The sequence below is a fragment of the Podarcis liolepis genome, assembly GCF_965112155.1.
Source record: "Podarcis liolepis genome assembly, chromosome: 16".
NCBI classification, from domain to species: domain Eukaryota; kingdom Metazoa; phylum Chordata; class Lepidosauria; order Squamata; family Lacertidae; genus Podarcis; species Podarcis liolepis.
The window spans coordinates 31,517,510-31,538,183 of record NC_139567.1 but is presented as its reverse complement, the minus strand read 5'-3'; the positions used below and the strand labels follow the sequence as shown (position 1 = coordinate 31,538,183).

General features: G+C 48.1%; 1 protein-coding gene across 4 annotated transcripts in view; it reads left to right on the top strand.

Moving 5' to 3' along the window:
- Nucleotides 1-20,674, top strand: part of AP2B1 (adaptor related protein complex 2 subunit beta 1) — a 61,989-nt gene that overhangs the window by 12,938 nt on the left and 28,377 nt on the right. For all 4 annotated transcript variants that reach the window (XR_014519962.1, XR_014519963.1, XM_083479214.1 and 1 more), the window contains exons 6-14: nucleotides 3,589-3,779; nucleotides 4,881-5,102; nucleotides 7,300-7,420; nucleotides 8,476-8,571; nucleotides 8,803-8,918; nucleotides 9,697-9,862; nucleotides 11,839-11,937; nucleotides 13,749-14,008; nucleotides 15,096-15,288. Coding sequence is in view for 2 of the 4 variants with exons in the window: in XM_083479214.1 (XP_083335340.1) it covers nucleotides 3,589-3,779; nucleotides 4,881-5,102; nucleotides 7,300-7,420; nucleotides 8,476-8,571; nucleotides 8,803-8,918; nucleotides 9,697-9,862; nucleotides 11,839-11,937; nucleotides 13,749-14,008; nucleotides 15,096-15,288 (1,464 nt within the window). In the remaining 2 variants the exon portion in view is untranslated. The remainder of the gene's footprint in view (nucleotides 1-3,588; nucleotides 3,780-4,880; nucleotides 5,103-7,299; nucleotides 7,421-8,475; nucleotides 8,572-8,802; nucleotides 8,919-9,696; nucleotides 9,863-11,838; nucleotides 11,938-13,748; nucleotides 14,009-15,095; nucleotides 15,289-20,674) is intronic.

The following is a 20,674-nucleotide window of genomic DNA, read 5'->3' as shown; positions in this document are numbered from 1 at the left end:
CAGATGGGATGAGGGACTGCGTGTTAAGATTTCTGCATTGCGGGGGGTTGCACTTGATGACCCGCGGGGTCCCTTCCAGCTCTACAGCTCTGTGATTCTTTGATGGGTGGCTGCTGGCCGCGATGGCAGTGCTCTGCCTAAACAGTTTGAGGAAGCGATGCTTCAGAATACCAGTTGCTGGAGAACGCAGGAGGGGAGAGGACTGCTGTGCTCAGGTCTTGCTTGCTACTGTGAGAACAGGATGTTGGACTAGGTGGGCCATTGGCCTCATCCAGGAGGCTCTTCCTATGTCCTTATCTCTCTGCCCGAGATCCTGAATTGTTGGCGGTCAGAGTGATCATGCTGGACCAAGCAGACCAGAAGGCCTGGCTTGTTTCAAAACAGGTTCCTAGGTCCTACCGGCAATAGATCACTTGTGGCTATTCCTCCCACTTTGGGCGTGGGCATGTTCTGAAATCTGAGGAACTGGAGATGGCTGCCTGGTCGGGGAGGGGGGGTTATACCTGACCTCCTCTCCCCTCTGGTACAAAGACGCAGTGTGGTGAGTCCCTAGGTAGCCGTGGGCGGGCTGTTGAACCCTCCCCGTCCCTGTTCCCCCACCTGCAGATCTGCTGCAGAACAAAACAGTCAAACGCACCCCCTTAACCTTTCACTTCTGCCGCTCTTATTTTTAACGCCAAATGAAAGCAGCTCTTTGCAAGGGGTCCATTGTCTGGCATGTTCTGTTCTTCTTGCTGCTGTGATCTTTTCTCTCTCTCCCCCCTCCTTTCCCAGAATCATTTCGACATCCTTTGTTGACTGCCACATTATTATTTTTTTAAGTGAAAACCTTTACATTTCCACCCTCCTGCTTTTCTTTTTCTTCTCTGCTGTAAAAAAAAGAAGCAAAACCGATGCCAAAAAACAGCACGGCTCCAAATCCAGAAGAGCCGGCGTGGGCCTCTTTCCAGATATTGTTGGATTCCAGATCCCATCCATTCTGGCAAGCATCAGGGCGCAGCGATGGCACCAGCAGGTTCAGGACAAAAGCATTTTCTGAGATCTCATTGGAAAAGGATTCACTCCCCCCTTCCCTGGCTTGCCTCTTCTGAATTTGTAGATTCGGATGGAGACCTGCTCTGGCATCTTTTGACTGCTCCCGGGCCGCAATCGCTAAGCTTTGGAAGACTTTTGAGCTCAGTAATCTGGGCTATTTTAGTATCCTAAGACTTGGCAAATCTTGGAAAAAGAATCTCACATGAGCGAAAGCATTTTGTGGGCCAAAGAGCTTGAGATGACTTCTTTGCCACTTGGCCTCATTTCATTTCATCTGCAGATATAGTGGAGAGCTGCTGCCAGTCAGTGTAGACAGCGCTGGGCTAGATGGAGCCCATGGTCTGACTTGGTACGAGGCAGCTTCCTACGTTCCCATTATGCAGAAACATGAGGACTAGCGTCACACTTCATTTTCAGAGGAAGGACCATAGCTCAGGGCTTTGCAGGCTCTGGGGTCCAGTCCCTGGTGCCATCTGCAGAGACAGCTGGGAAAGACTCCCTCCCTGGCACCCTGGAGAAGGGCTACCAGGCAGCATAGATGAGATGCTGAGATGGACAGGCTCTGTCTAAGGCAGCAGAAGGGTGTTTATGTGCTGCTCAGCACCAGAGAGCCAACCCCACCTTGATTTGCCACCCTCTCCCTAACCATCTTTCCTCTTCCACCTCCTGGTGCTGCCTCCATCCACCTCCTTCCCTTCCTGGCACTTAACAGGCGGCTGAGTCTAAGATTCAGCCTCTAAATGGCAGGCGCATTCCCCTCCATTAGCCACATTCCACACTTGGTTTAATTTCCAATTAGCCTTGGATAATAACAAAAGTAATCTAATTGCTCTTCCTCCTGGTGTCCCAGATCCCCTCCTGCTTTCCCCGTCTATCACATTTTCCCCTTCTCTGCTTGATGGAGAGAGACAGGCTTCTTTCTCCCTCCCTCCTCTCCCTTCCACCCCCCACCCCCTTGTTCATTAAGTCATTTTATTCACTGCTGAATTGGCAGTGAAGGATCGTTCACGTCCCCAGTTTCTCTCTCACACACAAACCCACGTCGCTCTGAGCTGGCACTCTTTGGAATTAAAAAATAACAATGCTTAGGGAGCCAAGAATGCTGCTCCTTCCACATGTTTGGGGCTAATTTTTATTTTTATTTTTAAAGATGGGTTCTGGGGCTCAAGCCCACTTTTTTCGTTTGTAAAGGTTTTTTTTTAAATTGTATTTTATGTTATACAGTGGTACCTCAGGTTACATACGCTTCAGGTTACAGACTCCGCTAACCCAGAAATAGTGCTTCAGGTTAAGAACTTTGCTTCAGGATGAGAACAGAAATTGTGCTCCGGTGGCGCAGCGGCAGCAGGAGGCCCCATTAGCTAAAGTCATGCTTCAGGTTATGTGATGGGATGATGAGCTGCTTGTGCGTAAAATAGTAGTCCCTCAGAGTTTGTTCAAGCCCACAAACTTCTGTCTGTGACAGAGCCCCTCAGACATGGCTGCTCTAGTCACTTGCAGATTCCGACAGTGGTTGCTTTCGGAATCGTTTCCAGCATAAAAGCTCCTTAACGGAAACACGTCTCCTGGACTCGCGGCGTGACAGTTTCCGGCGAGGAGTGGGTCTCCCTATGGGAGCTTCAGATACCCCCCCACTGTTCTCGCTGGACGTGTCCCTGAGCCCTCCCTCCTGCTCGCTTTCCCTCAGAGATCCACCTCTCCCCCTGCTGGTTCCTGCTTCAGCTGATGAGTCTCTACCAGCCTCCGTGAGCCCTTCCACCACCTGTTCCTCCGATGGCAGTTCCCTGACAGGTTAAGAACAGTTTCAGGTTAAGAACGGACCTCCGGAACGAATTATGTACTTAACCTGAGGTACCACTGTAATGCATATAAAACAGAGAGGACTATTATATAGCAAGAGAAGAAAATTAACAGATAAAAAAATGAAACCGTAAAGGGGGCATGTAGAATAAACACAGTTCCATATGGGTTAAGTAACAAAGCCCAAATAGTGGAAGGAAAAAAATGGAGAACAAATGTTGCCTTTGCATAAAGGAAAAATATTTGTGTTATTTGAACATTGAGGATTGTTCCAGATTTGCGAGGGTTGTATTGAAAATGATGGTCCTTGCAACACCCCTGTGAGAGAGGTTGGTCTGAGAGAGGCAGGGACTGGCCCAGCTCACCTAGTGAGTTGCATGGAAGAGTGGGAATTCGAACCCAGGTCTCCCAGGTCCTGGTCTGACACTCTTAACCATTCGAGCGCCCTGAGTGGAGCCACCTTTCTCTCTCTCTCTTTGCCACCCACATGAAATTAGGTTGAGGATCCTGTGAGATCAGGTCGAGAGTCACAAATGGTCAGCCCCAATTCTACTCCCAGATAACTGTGGACTGGTTTTACTTTGAGTTTTGCTGGTGTGCATAATTGCTTTGTATATGCTCAGAGACCATCTTGCTTCTTTATATAATTCCAAGCTTTTTAAATGCCCTTTGGCTAGGCATTAAAACGCCCCCACAAAATCTCAGCCAAGATTTTGAAAGCATGGATTGTTCCTTTTCCCTTCCCTCTTGCAGGTGGTGGCCAACGCTGTAGCTGCATTGTCCGAAATCAGCGAATCTCACCCAAACAGCAACCTGCTGGACCTGAACCCCCAGAACATCAATAAGTTGCTCACTGCTCTGAACGAGTGCACAGAGTGGGGACAGATCTTCATTTTGGACTGCCTCTCCAACTACAACCCAAAGGATGACCGTGAAGCCCAGAGGTAGGTAGGCCTCGGGTTGCAGACCCCTGTCCCTTAGCGCCACCTGCTTCCTCCTGGCTCAGCAGCTTCACATCTGTGGGCAGAGGCATGTGACGCCTCCAGAGTAATACGCATTTGACTTCTGGAGCCCCTTGCTGCAGGATTCTTGTAACAGACACTGGGGAAAGCATGGAAATAGTCATGGAGGATGCCTCTGTCAGCAGCTGAAACACAGTCTCTCACTTCATATGGCTTGCCTTTTAAAAGAAGACAAGCAAAATAAAAATAAGATAATTAACTTAAAGAAAGGAGAGGGATCCTCAGGAAATAAGGCTGTCAACATATTAAGCGGGTTCAAGTTCAGATTTCAAATCACCGTAAAAATTGACCTGTCTACATCAATTTCACATTTTTGTTTGTGGTATTTGCTATAAATAATAATGGGATGTGAAACCCTTGTAGCTCTGTAAACTTACAAGTTTCTTTTTTACAATCTTTTTTATTGATTTTCTAAAATATAAGTATACAACATAAAACAATTCAAAATCCAAATATCGAGATTGCTCTGAATCTCCTGACTTACCCCCATCCCTTCCATGGGTCCTTTAGATTCTGTTTTCAACTGCATATCAATACTTCTCCATTTTTTTCATCTTCCTAGGTTATCTATACATTCTTGTTACAAGTGTATTTAAAACCCTGCTAGTGTTTCGACCAGCTTACAACGATTTTGTATAGACATTATGAACATTTCCCCTTCTTTTTAAAATTTCCCGTCTTCCTGATTCCCGAGCTTCCCAGGTAATTTTGCCATTTCGGCATAGTCCCATCAACTTGGTTTGCCAAACTTGCAGGCTTCAAAATGCAACTGTTGATGTGCATTAAGGCAGGCTTCTAGTTAAAGGGCTGAAGAAAGCTGGCTGTGCAACAGGAAGTGTCAGGGCTGTTGGTGCAACCCGGCGCAAGAACCTCGCTGTCTTCCTGCCTCTCCTCTTGGCGTCCCGCTAGCCTGACTTGTACACCCTTCAGGAACTTAACTTAGCACTATGTTGAGTTACTCCCAGCGTTTTCCAGGTGTATCTTGAATCTCGGCCCCCTTCCTGTCTCCCCCCCCCCCGGCAGCATCTGCGAGCGAGTCACCCCCCGCCTCTCTCACGCCAACTCCGCCGTGGTGCTGTCAGCTGTCAAGGTGCTGATGAAGTTCCTGGAGCTCCTCCCCAAGGATTCTGACTACTACAACATGCTGCTGAAGAAGCTGGCCCCGCCGCTGGTCACCCTGCTGTCCGGGGAGCCCGAGGTCCAGTATGTCGCCCTGAGGAACATCAACCTGATCGTGCAGAAAAGGTCAGAGGGGCAGCTTGGGGAAACTCTTCCACCTGGACGGCTGTCTCCCTTCTTTGTGGCCAATCAGTTACCGTATTTTTCGCTCCATAATACGCACTTTTTTCCTCCCAAAAAGTAAGGGGAAATGTGAGTGCGTCTTATGGAGCGAATGGTGCTGCGCAGCTCTCCCTCTCTGCACAGCGCCTCTCCTCCGAAGCCGGAGAAGGAACGGAAGGGGCTCCTTCCGTTCCTCCTCCCGCTTGGCTGAAGGGGCGCTGCGCAGTTCTCTCTCTCTGCGCAGCGCCTCTTCAGCAAAGTGCCTCTCCTGGCTTCTGCCTTACCCATGCACAGCCTCTTCTGGGAAGGGGGAGCCTTCATCCCGCTGCCCTGAAGAGGCTTGGCTCGGCTATCCCAGAAGCCACAACAGCCAGAGGCTATCCCAGAATCCAGATCCCTCTTGCTGTTCTGGCTTCTGGGATTCAGAATTTTTTTTTCTTGTTTTCCTCCTCCCAAAACTAGGTGCGCCTTATGTTCTGGTGCGTCTTATGGAGCGAAAAATACGGTGCTTGCATTTCTAGCCCACCTTTTCCCCCAAGGAGCTCTAGGTAGATCCATGGTTCTTTTTCCTCCCCTCACAACAACGCTGTGAGGTAGGCTAGGCTGAGAAGCAGTGACTGACACCCTGCCCCTCCAAGGTCACACCCAGTGAGCTTCAAGTCTGAGTGGGGATTTAAATCATTTATCTTTCTCAAATAAAGCCTGATGGAGTGGCTCCCTCTTGGTGACAGATACATGCACACATCCCAGCTTTTGGCAGTGGCTTTGCCTCTTTACGAGGAGTTGCTAAGCGGGTGGGGGCGGCTGTTCACACAGCCTGACGTCATCCCTGTTTATGGAACCCGCTGCGTGTGAGATGTGTATTTTTAGGAGCCACCCTGTTTTTGTGATTGTAAGTTGTTTTAAATGTATTTTTTTGAATTTTAGTATTTTTATTGAAAAAAAATCAATCACAAAAGGGGAAAGGGGGGAGAACAAAGAAAGAGATATATATATATATACAAAAATGCAACGTAATATACTACCATACATTCTTATATAGATTGATAAAGTGTTATTATCCTATTAGGTATGTGGATGTTAATAGCCTTCTGCATTCTGTATAAGCTCATTTCAAATGTTGTCATGTTGATGCAAACAAAGTCTACACCTGTAAGCAGTCCGTTTATAAGTTGCAGGTGTTGTCATATTGTCAGTCCATTGATTAAAGGGTATCATATCTTTATTCTTTCAATTCCTCAGTACAGTGGTGCCCCGCAAGACGAATGCCTCGCAAGATGGAAAACCCGCTAGATGAAAGGGTTTTCCGTTTTTGAGCTGCTTCGCAAGACGAATTTCCCTATGGGCTTGCTTTGCAAGATGAAAACGTCTTGCAAGTGTTCCAATTTTTTTTCACCCCCCCCCTTTTCTAAGCCGCTAAGCCGCTAATAGCCTTTTAGCCGCTAAGCTGCTAAGCCTTTAATAGCCACTAAACCACTAATAGTGCTAATCCGCTAAGCCGCTAATAGGGTTGCTTCGCAAGACGAAAAAACCGCTAGACAAAGAGACTCGTGGAACGGATTATTTTCGTCTTGCGAGGCACCACTGTATCAGTCTCTTGGCCACCATTAGTGCACAAAGAATCCATTTTCATTGTCTCCTTGTTAACTTCCATACAACAGCTATACACTTCACATGTAAAATGTTGTGTTTTAAACAGTTGTATCCCATTCTGGGATAGGGACACGGGTGGCACTGTGGTCTAAGCCACTGAGCCTTGGGCTTGCCAATTGGAAGGTTGGTGATTCAAATCCCCACGGTGGGGTGAGCTCCCGTTGCTCTGCCCCAGATCCTGCCAACCTAGCAGTTTGAAAGCACACCAGTGCAAGTAGATAAATAGGTACCGCTGCAACGGGAAGGCGTTTCCGTGTACTCTGACACTCGTCAGGTGTCCCGTTATGCCAGAAGCGGTTTAGTCATGCTGGCCACATGACCTGGAAAGCTGTCTGTGGACAAATGCCATCTCATTGGCCTGAAAAGTGAGATGGACATAGTTGCCTTTGACTGGACTTAACCGTCCAGGGGTCCTTTACCTAACCCACCCTGGGACCTTGAGGTGAAGGGCTGGTGATAAGTTAATAATAACAACAATAATAAATTGTGCATGCATTCCCTTCCCCAGGCCTGAAATCCTGAAGCAGGAGATCAAGGTGTTCTTTGTGAAGTACAACGACCCCATCTATGTCAAGCTGGAGAAACTGGACATCATGATCCGCCTGGCATCGCAGGCCAACATTGCTCAGGTCAGCTCTGGGGGGCCAGGGGACACCTGACTTGTGTGTGTGTTCTACAGAATAACAAACATGGGAAGCTGCAATCTGCAATCAATATCATTACAAGATTGCTTCTCCACTAACCTCACTAGGAACTGCAGGCTTGCAGTGTAAAACAACACAGCACACAAGGAAAAGGGACAGGGAGGGAAGAAGATGAAAAATCAACACCGGGCACCAATTCTTAAAAGGTTGTTCTTATAATGAGCGGGACGCAGTTCAGCGTAAGAGATGCCTGATGGAGCTGGGCTTTCGGCAAAGCTGATGGAATGAGCCTTCTGTCTTTTGGAGTCTGAGGCAGTCTGGGTGCCCCCAGGTGACAAACAAGGAAGCGGAGTCCTGATGGAGCTGGCCTGTCTTCCGCAGCCTTTGGCTTCTGCAAGGCCAGGGAGGCAGAGGCACTGTAGGGAACTCCTCCTCTGAGTCAGAGGATGGCGGCAGGGCTGCATCCTCTGACAGGGTGGGCTTGGAATGAGGTACCAGCAGAGCTGCCCATCCCAAGGAAGTAGCCTGAACAGAGTCTTCATAAAAGCCAGAGGCGGATTTAGGGCAGCATGACTGGTTCCACCGCACTGGGCGCCAAGCCTAGGGGACGCCACAGAGCATCACAACTATGATTAAGTGATCATTATCTACAGGGACACTGGTGGCGCTGTGGGTTAAACCACAAAGCCTAGGTCTTGCCGATCAGAAGGTCGGGGGTTCGAATCCCCATGGCGGGGTGAGCTCCCGTTGCTCGGTCCCTGCTCCTGCCAACCTAGCAGTTCGAAAGCACGTCAAAGTGCAAGTAGATAAATAGATACCGCTACGGCGGAAAGGTAAACGGTATTTCCGTGCGCTGCTCTGGTTCACCAGAAGCGGCTTAGTCATGCTGGCCACATGACCCAGAAGCTGTACACCGGCTCCCTCAGCCAATAAAGTGAGATGAGCACCACAGCCCCAGAGTCGTACACGACTGGACCTAATGGTCAGGGGTCCCTTTACCTTTTTATCATTACTACATCATCGTTGTCTGATTCCAACAGGTTCTGGCAGAGCTCAAGGAGTACGCCACAGAGGTGGATGTCGATTTTGTCCGCAAAGCAGTGCGGGCCATCGGACGCTGTGCTATCAAGGTGGAGGCAAGTGAACTGACCCCCCCCCCCGTTTCTGCTTTGGTGTATAACGGGGACCTTCTGCATGCAGAGCAGGTGCTCTGCCACTGAACTATGACCTCTCCCCTGCGGAGAATCCTGTTCTGATTTCTATAATACCAGGCGGTGGGTGAGCTGCAGAGTTGTGGCCAGCATTTGCACTGGGGCCTGGCCTCTGCTAGACCCTGACCTCCTCCTCTGTCCTGTCCCTCTTCGTAGCAATCGGCTGAGCGCTGCGTCAGCACCCTCCTGGACCTCATCCAGACCAAGGTCAACTACGTTGTCCAGGAAGCCATCGTGGTGATCCGGGACATCTTCCGCAAGTACCCCAATAAGTAAGCATGGCTCCCTACAGCCTACACCACTGCAGCAAAAAGTGTTGGGGCAGCTGATGCCGTCGTTGATGTCCTAGCTGTGCCTAGGAGTGGGGGGGCTTCTAGGCTTCTCCACCTCTCCTGGCAGAAATTCCCCTCTTCTGTTTTTGAAACAAACCCAATTGCTTATTACTGTTGACTTTAAAGCTGATTTCAGGCACTTGGTTTAAATTGAGCCATGGTTAAGTGTTCTGTTTTTCCTTACTCAGTTTTTACCCTCCTTTTGAATTATGTGATTTTCTAGGTGATTTACAAGTTTTTAAAGACCTTAAGTACAACTTCTGGATGCTGAAAACAACTCTTAGTGGTTTGACAGCAGCAGTGAGGTTCAGTCCTTGTTTTCAGAGTTTGATCAGGATAAAAAAAAACCCCATGTTTTTACCTGCTTTAAAAAGGAGACAAGTGGTGGGTCCAAGCAGACCTTTTTAGGAGGGGGCGAGTGGCTGGGATCTCCGAAAAGGCCTGTCTCTTAGTGGATGGAAATCTTCCATCCTACACATGTTCACTTGAGCTGGGGTTCACTCCCATATTTTAAAGCTATGCTGGTTGAAGATTCCTCCCAAATGGAGGAATGGGGACAGCTGACAGCAGGTGGCAGAGAAGTGGCAAGAGCAAGAGTTCTTAAATTTGAGGACTAGGAGCTTTAAAAGGTTGAGCCAGAGAATTGAAAATTTAGGATGCTACAGGAGTTGGCAACCATAAAGAAAGCAAAGCGCTTACCTTTGCCTTGGTGAACCAGATACGAGAGCATCATTGCCACCTTGTGCGAGAACCTGGACTCTCTGGACGAGCCGGATGCCCGCGCGGCCATGATTTGGATCGTGGGCGAATATGCGGAGAGGATTGACAATGCGGACGAGCTCCTGGAGAGCTTTCTGGAGGGCTTCCATGATGAAAGCACCCAGGTAATATTTCCCTCTCCAGTCCTATGGTGCCCTTTTTTGGGAAAGGAAACTGTCTTAGAATGAAACGGACCATTTGTCCCTCTAGCTCTCTGATGCCTCTGCACTGTTTGGCATCAGCTGCCTGCTGGCCACAATGGCTTTACTCTGCCTCCACCAGTGTCTCTAAATTCCAGTTGCAGAAGGGGAGAGGGCTCTTGTGCCAAGGCTTCCCAACGGTATGTTTCAGAACAGATGCTGGACTAGGTGATCCTTTGATCCAGTAGGCTGTTAGGATGTTTCCAGGGCTTCAGGTGGAATACATTCCCAGCCTTACATGGAGAAGCTGAGAATAGGACCTAAGACCTTCTGTATGCGGGTTAGGTACTCTAGGACTGAGCTGTGGACCCTCCTTTAAGCTGCCTTAGACTGAATCAGACCCTTGGTCCATCTAACTCAGTGTTGTCTACACTGACTGGCAGCGGCTCTCCAGGGTTTCAGGCAGGGAATCTTTCCCAGGCCTCCCTGGAGATGCCATGGGGGATCGAAAATGGGACCTTCAGCATTCAAGGCATCTGAACTGTGTCCCCTCTCCAAAGCATGCTGCTTCGAAGGAGCAAACGGGGCCCTTGCATTTTAGTAACTGGGTGCAGCCCGAAGACTTGCCCACATTTCCATTTTTAAAAAAGGAATTTACTCTAACCAGCACCCACCTGAAGGCCTTCTAGAGCCATATTTAACAACTAATGAGTTTGGGATAATTACTCCAGGTCAAAAATTATTTTTAGATCAATTAAGTTGATGGGAAATAACTCAAGACACTATTTAGGAATTAAGGAGCCGTAGATCTACAGGACCAGATGAGTTCTGTGTGGATTATTGAAAGCACTTTCCAGAAAATCTTATTCCACACATACTGGATATATTTAAGACTGTTTTTGCCTCAGGACATATCCCAGAAACCTGGAAGCAATCTAAAGTAATACTCATTACTAAAAACCAAGCAAATATATTTAGCAGCTTGATTCCCATAGGCCAGTCACATTGCTTCGTGTAGATCACACTTTCTAAAACTACAGTTCTAGCAAATAGACTCTAGATATTTATAGCACATTACATTGACCCAGACCAGTTCATTTTTCTGATGCAAAGGTTCGTAGCAGACCTCATCAGAGAGTTACTGAATGCTATTCATTATTCCAGGTAAAATTAATCTGAATTAGATGCTTTGGCTTTAGATGCCTTTAAAGCCTTCGTTTGTATAGAAAATACATTTCTTTTGCAAGTAATTTCAACTCATGCCATTAGACTTATTTACAAGCCCTCTGCAGCTAAGATTAGGATAAATGGCTGATTCCAAATGTGCAAAAATGTCCAACAGGTACTAAACAGGGACTCACTTTCTCCTCTTTACTTACTTGCTCTCACTTTGGAAAGTTTGGCAGTGATGCTGTGAGCTACTGTTGAAATCAAAGGACTTACCAGAAAAAGGAAGGAACATTTAATTAATATTTTCGGGTGATAAGTTATTTATGCTCTCTTACCCATTAGTTGCAGATCCTTATTTATAAAAAGAATTGCAAAAAATGGCAAAATGTTGCTGGGGGTCCTCACCTCTTAATAGCCACTTTCCTGTTCAGAGTTCAGCCTGCCAGTATCAGTCCTCCCCCCCCCCCAGGAGGTTGTGGGCTGTAAGGAACAGACCTAGAAATGGTAGGGAGCAGGAGAAGCAGGCAGGGGAGTTTTCCAGCTCTGACCTGGGGAGATACGGGGCTGGGAATGAGGATAGTGAGGATTATAGCAACATGGGTTAGGGTGGGGGAAAAGCAAGCAGAATGTTTGCTGGAAAAGGGAGCAGTCCAAGCCTCTTGGGTGCACCCTGGGAGGTGGGGAGAGGAAGGGGCTCCTTCTGGATCCCAATAGCCATTTTTTGCCCCCTGAAGCTCGGCCAAGGAAGTCAGTGGGCTGCCTCTTAATTGCATTATCCTGCTTTGCTACAGGTGCAGCTCACCTTGCTGACTGCCATCGTCAAACTGTTTCTGAAGAAGCCGTCCGAGACTCAGGAGCTGGTCCAGCAGGTGTTGAGCCTGGCTACGCAGGTAAGCCTCCCGGTTGGGCATGTGTAGGACTCCGTCTCCTACATGGGAAGAACAAAAAAACTGCAGGGTTATTGAGGAAGGCTCAGGTGCAAAGAGGCCAGACAGTGGCTGGGATTTTTGACGATGGTGATGCATCTAAGGGCCTACGAAACTCACACCTGGTTGCGTATGTTTTCCTGTGTCACCTTCTGCCTTTGGATTCTGGTGTGTTGAGTCTGCACAGCAGGTTTTTGTTTGAGATCACTTCCCATTTCTTCCAGACCCAGGGCTTTCTTGCCAAGAGTTTATAGATCGCTTGCACTGCTCAGCAAACGCCCGGTGTTACAAAGCCCACTCAGCTGAGTCACGCAATGTTTTAATAGCATCCTTGGATCAGTGTTGGCTTCTTGCTGTGACTCGGGACTTGGATTCCGATCCGTGGTGGTGGTGGGAAAGTAAAACCAAATCAAAACAAGACTCTTTGGATGTGTTATCGTTCCTGCTGATTCATTGGGAAGTAGAGAAATACTTCATTTCTCTCCCTCTGCTTTTTCATTGGGAAGTAGAGAAATACTTCATTTCTCTCCCTCTGCTTTTAAAGAGGTTGGGGGGCATCTGCCAGGGACTCTTTAGCAGGGGTTGGGCTAGAATGACTCTTGGGGGGAGGTACCTTCCAACTCCACAAGTCTTTGATTTTAGTAACTGGGTGCCCAGCCAATCATTTCCATTTTGCCACTGAGCTGTGGCCCTTCTAGGAGTAAAGTAAGATTCTGTTCCTCATAAGTGGGATAGCTCAGCTAGTAGATCATGAGACTCTTAATTTGTGGGTTCGAGCCCCTCGTTGGGCAAAGAGACCCCTGTACTGCAGGGGGTTGGCTAGGTGACCCTCCTGGTCCCTTGCAACTCTACAATTCTATGATTCTAGTTCTGAAGGAAGGGCTGATTTAAATAGGAACGTAGGGCTGTAGGCAACTATTTTCTGCTCTGAGTAGACCTCTTTAAAATGGTGGACCTAAATTAGTCATGCCCTCATAGTAATGTCTTGTCTGATTCCCACACCCAGTTTTTCAATAGATATAAAATTTTTTAAAGTGCAGCCCTCCCAGGAAATAGGTGGTGTTGCACACTCCTTGCGTCCTCCTGCCCAGTGTTAGAAACTGAGTTACGAAAGCTGGGAACTAAAATGGCACCTTAAACCTAGGTTATGGGCGCTGCAATGGAATGTCTAGTTGTGCTTTTTTATAGCAAGAATCCACAGCTGAAAATGAATGAACTGCAGCTAAAATATTCTGTTCATTTTTCATAGTCCCCTGCCTGTGGTTGGCCCTGGGTTTCCACAACCACATTTGAATATGTATCTGTATATGAGAAGAAACATTCAGTTTGGCTGGATTTTATTGTTTCAGCCATGTCAAAAACGTACGAGCGTCAAATGTTCTGAGCAAAATCTTGATAGCACAAATATGTAAAAAGAATGAATGAAAGAAAAACCGCACCAAGCGCTCTCTCACTTTCCTGAGAATAGTAATAAAATCTAAACTTTAAATCAGAACGAAAACACTTAAAACATCCATATAGTGAAATCAGGGAGCTGCTCAGAGCTGAGAGGCCAGGGAGATGCTCTATGCATGCAGGAGAATGTGGTGGAGTCCTGAGATGGTAGGTGAACTGTACCACTCCATGCAAAACAAAACAAAAACCAGAAGTAGAAAGCTAGTTTATCAGGGACGGGTGATATCAGTCAGGAGTGCAAAAGGACAGATACCTATAAGCTAAAATTTGTCATGAGGCTGGTGTTGTGTGAATAAATGTGTACTGTGCTCTTGTGTTAGGATTCCGACAACCCGGACCTGCGTGATCGTGGCTATATCTACTGGCGCCTCCTTTCCACGGACCCCGTCACTGCCAAGGAGGTGGTCTTGTCCGAGAAGCCTCTGATCTCGGAAGAGACCGACCTGATTGAGCCCACTCTGCTGGACGAGCTCATCTGCCACATCGGTTCTCTGGCCTCCGTGTACCACAAGCCGCCCAACGCCTTCGTGGAAGGCAGCCACGGGATCCACCGCAAACACTTGCCCATCCACCACGGAAGGTAGGGATTTGGGGAGCTGCTTTGTGCAGAGCCAGGCCAGTGCTCTGTCTTGCTTACCTTACATGGACCGGCGGCAGATCTCCTAAGGGCTCAGGCAGTCAGAATGCAATCGCCAAGATCCCTCACAGCCATATTCAACCTATGTGAAGTTAATCCTGTGTGAACCTAGCCAGAGTCCAGTACACACACCCCACGCCCCGTGTGTAGCAGTTGTTTGCCATCATCCTAGTGAGCTCCTGGGCAGGATTTGCTTCTATATACCATATTGGCCCAAATATAAGCCACACCCACAAATAAGCTGCACCTTTAAAATTCAAGGGGGAATAAGAAAAGAAGATAATACCTGAATATAAGCTGCTCCTTTAAAATGGTGTCTTATGGTGGTGCTGGTGGTCCTAGGAGCTACACGCTGCCATGGCGCCCGCCATCTTGCCTCACCAGAAGTCCCGTAAAAGCCAGTTTTTGTAAGGTTGCAAATTTAAGCTGCACTTCAACTTTTCACGGTTGGAATTTAGAAAAAAAGTGTGGCTTATATTCAGGCCAATATGTGGCACTGTGGGTTAAACCACAGAGCCTAGAACTTGCCAATCAGAAGGTCGGCGGTTTCAATCCCTGCGATGGGGTGAGCTCCCGTTGCTCAGTCCCTGCTCCTGCCAACCTAGCAGTTTGAAAGCACGTCAAAGTGCAAGTAGATAAATAGGTATCACTCTGGCGAGAAGGTAAACGGCATTTCCGTGCGCTGCTGTGGTTTGCCAGAAGCAGCTTAGTCATGCTGGCCACATGACCCGGAAGCTGTACGCTGGCTCCCTCAGCCAATAAAGCGAGATGAGTGCCGCAACCCCAGAGTCGGCCACGACTGGACCTCATGGTCAGGGGTCCCTTTACCTTTACCTATGGTAATAAGCAAGTGAATAAAAATAAGCTGGAACGTTGCAGCTCTTACCTTTCCCCTGTGTTCCCCCTGCAAGGCTAATGAGGCACTGCAAAGCTAATTTAGACATCTTGCAGCAGAGTTCCTATGCCCCATGTCATCCTTTTCTAAAAAGGCACTAAACTAATACCTCCCTTTACCCTCTTTCCTGTGCAGCACTGATGCAGGTGACAGCCCGATGGGGACCACGACTACCACCAACCTGGAGCAGCCTCAGGTGATCCCCTCCCAAGGCGACCTCCTGGGTGACCTCTTGAACCTTGACCTCGGCCCACCAGTGAACGTGCCCCAGGTGTCTTCCATGCAGATGGGGGCTGTGGATCTTCTTGGAGGAGGGCTGGATAGTCTGGTGAGCGGAATGCTTTTGAACTTTATTTTGCTGGAGGTCAAGTTGCTTTGTCCCTGGAGTCCCCAAGCTCTCAGTCTCTAGGCTAGCTGCATAACTTAAAAAATCCAGACTGCTATTTGCTTCCTTTTGTGCTAAGCAGCAGGAAGCAGGTCGAGGGGGAAGGGGTCCAGGCAGGCACCACAGAAAGTGGGAGCCACAGGGATCTTCTTTGCCTCTTTGCCCCATTTCAGATTTCCCCATTTCAGCAAGAACAAAGCTGCCACCTCTCCCTCCAAAGCTGCCATCTCTACCTCCATTTGTGGCGGAGGAGCTGTATCCAGGGTGGACAGCTGCTTAGAGTGGAACTAAATATCACAGTGGTCGTGGGGAACCTGTGGCCCTCCCAGATGTTGCTGGGACCTTGCTTGGCTGGGGCAGGTGGGAGCGGCAGTGTCCTATCCTGGTCTCATGCAGGAGTCCACAGGGTAAAGGCAGGTCAGCTGCCTCAGCACCATGGAGAGCTCCTCCTGAGCAACTTGCTCCAACAAGGGCCCCTGTTTTCTAGAACAAGAATCTATTTAGGGCAGATTCACGCCATTCATTTAAAGTCCTATAATACTGCTCCAAACAGTCCTGGCTTCCCTCAGAAAATTATGGGAACTGTTGCTTGAATGAACCTGAATAAATGGGGAATCCTCTGGATGTTGCCAGACTTAAACTCCCATCATCTCCTGCCTGTTGGCCATGTTGACTGAGGCCAAGAGGAGCCAGAGTCCAAATGCATCTGGAGGGCCACAGATTCCCTGGTTCTGAAATTAATATAATTTTCTGTCTTGCTGGGACCTGAGCTCCCAAAGGCTGTTTCACACTATACTTTTAGAGTACTGCGTTACCACTTTAAGAAGTCATGGCTTCCCCCAAAGAATCCTGGGAGTTGTAGTTGGTTCAGGGTGCTGAGAGTTGTTCGGACACTCCTTCTCCCACCACAGAGCTACAGTTCCCAGAGTGGCTTAACAATCCCTCTTCTCAGGGAGCTCTGGGAGGGCAACAGGGGTCTCCTAGCAACTCCCAGCCCCCTGAACAAACTCCATTTCCCATAACTGTTTAAAGTGGCATCAGACCCATGGGGGTCCCGCCTAGACCCTGGAGCTGAGCAAAAGGTGCGGAAGATGGAGCATGAGGATGTCATGTCATGCATCTAACTTTTGGACGAGATGTTCTTAGAGAGGAGGAGGAGGGAAGCGCAGCTCCTGGTTCTCTGCGTCCATCTTGCCTTCTTTGTAGCTGTGCAAACTTCAGCCTTGCAGGTTCTACTTCGGTGTGTCACGTTTGGTTTTTACTAGAACCCCAAGATCCTCCAATCGCAGCCAGGTACAAAATGCTGGAGGTGGCCGCGGTGTAACATACCCTCGGATTTAAGGAACAGGGCGCCTTACTTGAGTGCATGCTCAGTAAAGGGTTTGTTTTCAACACCCAAACTGGGCTCTTGGTTCCCCCCTCAAGCTTTATTCATTTCAACTGCATAATTTAGAAAGCAGAGGGGGGCGGTGGAGGGGTAGAGCCTTGTTGTTGTTGCTATTTTTAAACAACGGGGAGTCAGAATCTACCGCAGATCTACAGCAAATCGCTCCGAGATCTGCTTTCTAGCCCAACCCCAGCACTAGCATATTCAGTGCTGTTCTCAGAGACAAGGGTGCTGTGACATAATGTTTTATTTATTTATATATACACACACACACACACACACACACACACACACACACACACTGGTGCCTCGCAAGACAAAAAGAATCTGTTCTGTGATTCTCTTCATCTAGCGGTTTTTTCGTCTTGCGAAGCAAGCCCATTGACGGATTAGCACTATTAGCGGCTTTTAGCGGCTTATCTGCTGATCGGATCAGCTGATAAGCGGCTTAGCGGCTTAGAAAAAGAGGGGGAAGGAAAAAAACCAGCAGGAACTCGCAAGACATTGTCGTCTTGCGAAGCAAGCCCATAGGAAATTTGTTTTGCGAAGCACCTCCAAAACGGAAAACTCTTTCGTCTAGCAAGTTTTCCGTCTTGCGAGGCATTCGTCTTGCAGGGCACCACTCTATATATATATATATATCCTCTCTCTCTCTCTCTCTCTCTCTATCTATATATATATATGTTATATTGCATTGATAGCACCACCTTTTTCTCCAAGGAGTCCAAGGTGGTGGACATGGTTCTCCCCCTCGTCATGTGATCTCCACAGCAGTCCTTTGAGGTAGGCCAGGCTGAGAGGCAGTGAGTGGCCCAAGGTCACCTAGGCTTTCAAACTCTGTAGTGCCAGGAGCCCTTTCCTCCTCCGTTGTTTTGCCAAGGGACCTTATGTGCTCTAGCAGTGGGAGATACTTGTAGGAGACACGGTCTTCTTGCTGTTAATATTTTATTTCCCCTGCCCCGCCCTTCCTCTCACAAGCGCAGTAAGAAAGGCACAAGGTTAAAAACAAAGTGGAAAAGTGCAGTCAGTGCACACAGCGGGCCAGTCTTTTCCCAGGGGCTGTTGACCAAGCACCTGAGAGCATCCCCAAAGCTCTCTCTGGCTGGCTGTAGGAAGGAAGGCAAGATCAGCAGCCGAGAGCGAGCCATCCTTCAGGGAAGCTCATCCGCTCTAATGGAGCTCCTCTCGGAGGAGATGGGGGGGTCCCCTGGGAAACAGTGGCCAGACAGGCTTAGAAGGAACTGGAGTCTAATCCAGAGTCTAATCCAGAGTGGCAGTTCTCCTAAAAATCATTAAAATTCTGCACCAGGAGAAGGGGAGTTCTGTGACCGTATGTCAGTTATGCAGATTGGGGAAACTTTGTTTTTGCATAATTTTGCGTTTGCATCTTTTATTCAGGAACGCACACTGCCTTGCACTGCCTTTGGTTTATGCTAACTTTTGAGAAGGTCGCAGAGCTAGACGGGGCTCAGTTTCCTTCTCCTCCTCCCCCTACCAGGGTGTTTTGCCATATGTCAAAAAGCTTCCTGCTTAGGCAGGTATTCAGTGTTTAGCCAATGCATCTTGTTTTTATTATGCTGTGGTTTATTTTTTGCAAGGAGAGGGGGGTATTGCATTTAATGGTTGGTTTAGTTCAATGGTTCCCAAAGTAGACAGTGCTGGCTCCCGTGTGTGTGTGTGTGTGTGTGTGTGTGTGTGTGTGTGTGCTGGAAGTGCAAGTGACTATCAGACTTTGAAAAGCTGGCTTCAAGTTCATCCATTTTGTTGAATGGATTAAACTAAATAGTTTTAATCGAATTTTGAATAAATATACAATTAATTGTCCCTGCTCTGAATTTTATCGTGTTTAGCATCTTCCCTAGTGGGCTGTGCAAATCTCCATTCTGAATAATGTTTTTAACATGGTAGGGTTTGGGCCAGGGGAGGCAGGTTTATGTAACCAAGGCAGCAGTGCCCCCCCCCAATTTTGGGAACGACTGGTTTAGTTGGTCTGATAAAAATCTACATCTAATAAATCAGCAAAGTAAGAAGTAAATAAGCAAAATGAAAACCCTTCTGTTCGCTCAACCACTGAAAATCACATTCTGTCCCAACTCCTTCCAGCTTTTAATACTTACGGAAATGCTGCCAACACATTTTAATGTATATTTTTGCAGCCTTGAGAGCTAGAAACTTGTGCGTTAAATGCTTTGTCAGATTTGTTATTGGTTTAGTTTCATGATTTTATTAGGATCTTGGTTGGTTTTGATTGTGATTATTATCGAAACCCGCTCTAGAACGATCTTGGGGAGGGGGAGGAAGGGGATTGTAAATACAACTAATAAGTAAGCGAAAGCCAGTGGCGCTTTCCAGGGTGCTAAAGTTTTAGCGCCCTGTTCCACAACGCACTTTCCCTGCAGAGCTGCAATGTGTGCAGAGCCCTGTTTGCGTTCTGAGCTGCGGCCTGATTGCCCCCCAGCCTGGACTCTGCTCAGGAAATGATTTGTTGCCTCCTGCCACTCGGACTCCGCTTTAAGCTCCGTGGAGAGGAGGCGCTCTGAGGCTTCTTGTCAGCTCTCTCGGCTGCCAATGTGCTGCTTGCGAGCAGATGCGCTGCCCTGTCACTCATTAGCCCTTCCATTAAGGGCTCTGCGTCTTCCGACTGCCCTGGCCCTCCCAGATGGCTGAGCCTTTGAACGGCAGGTCTCCCCGGCGCTTCTCTCTGTTATTAGCTCCACCTTGCTTCTCATCCCGGCTGGGACTTAGAGGCGCCACGTCCCTCACGTAACATTGCAGGATCTTGGCAGCGCCTCAGCAGAAGAGTGCTTGCCTTCTTGTTTGCCTGCCTGCCTGCCTGCCTGCCTGCCTGCCTCACACATGGCTCTTAGATAGGAATCCGGAGAAGGCAGATGCCCAGAGTAAAACTGCAATAGCGTGGAGGAGAATTTTGCTGGAACGAGTTCCTGGGGCAGCCTGTCTTGTGGGCACGGAGCCGAGAAATGTCCCCTGCTGACTCAAGCACCTGCCATCATTTCTTTTTGTTGGCATCTGTCTGTCTCAGGAGGCAATGGAGAAGTGCATCTTTGGGGGTGAAGTCAAACTTGTTGGCAGGTTGCAGCGCCTGCTTTGGCTGTAGAGACTGATAAGGGAGAGGCATGTTTTGTTGCAGCTGGGGCAGACGAAGGTGTCCGGTTATACTTTTGCAGATGCACTTCTCTCTGCGCTCCTCCCAGCGGTCATTCCTCCTCTGGTCACTGCTGTGGGTGCATGACCTGACTGCCTCTCTCCAGGCACATCATTTATTTATTTAGAAAGCTTTTATAAATCGCTTCACGTTTTTAAAATCTCTTAGGCAGTGTGCAGTCTTAAAAACAGATGATATTATTAACCCAGTAAACCAACAGTATGAAATCATTAGAAACAAATGAAAAAGCAGAACGGAACACAGAGGTTAAGGGGTGATATGATAGCCATGTTCAAATATATAAAAGGATGTCACATAGAGGAGGGAGAAAGGTTGTTTTCTGCTGCTCCAGAGAAGCGGACACGGAGCAATGGATCCAAACTACAAGAAAGAAGATTCCAACTAAACATTAGGAAGAACTTCCTGACAGTAAGAGCTGTTTGACAGTGGAATTTGCTGCCAAGGAGTGTAGTGGAGTCTCCTTCTTTGGAGGTCTTTAAGCAGAGGCTTGACAACCATATGTCAGGAGTGCTCTGATGGTGTTTCCTGCTTGGCAGGGGGTTGGACTCGATGGCCCTTGTGGTCTCTTCCAACTCTATGATTCTATGTTACCATATGTGGTGGACATGCAGCTGTGGTTATTAGAATAGCAGAAATACTGAGACACGAAGTTCCCTTAGATCCAGCATTGATATTGCTCCACTATATGTCATTTATCGTCCAGAAAGAACATAAGGAATTTGCATCCTTTTTGTTAGCAGCTGCAAGAATGTTCATAA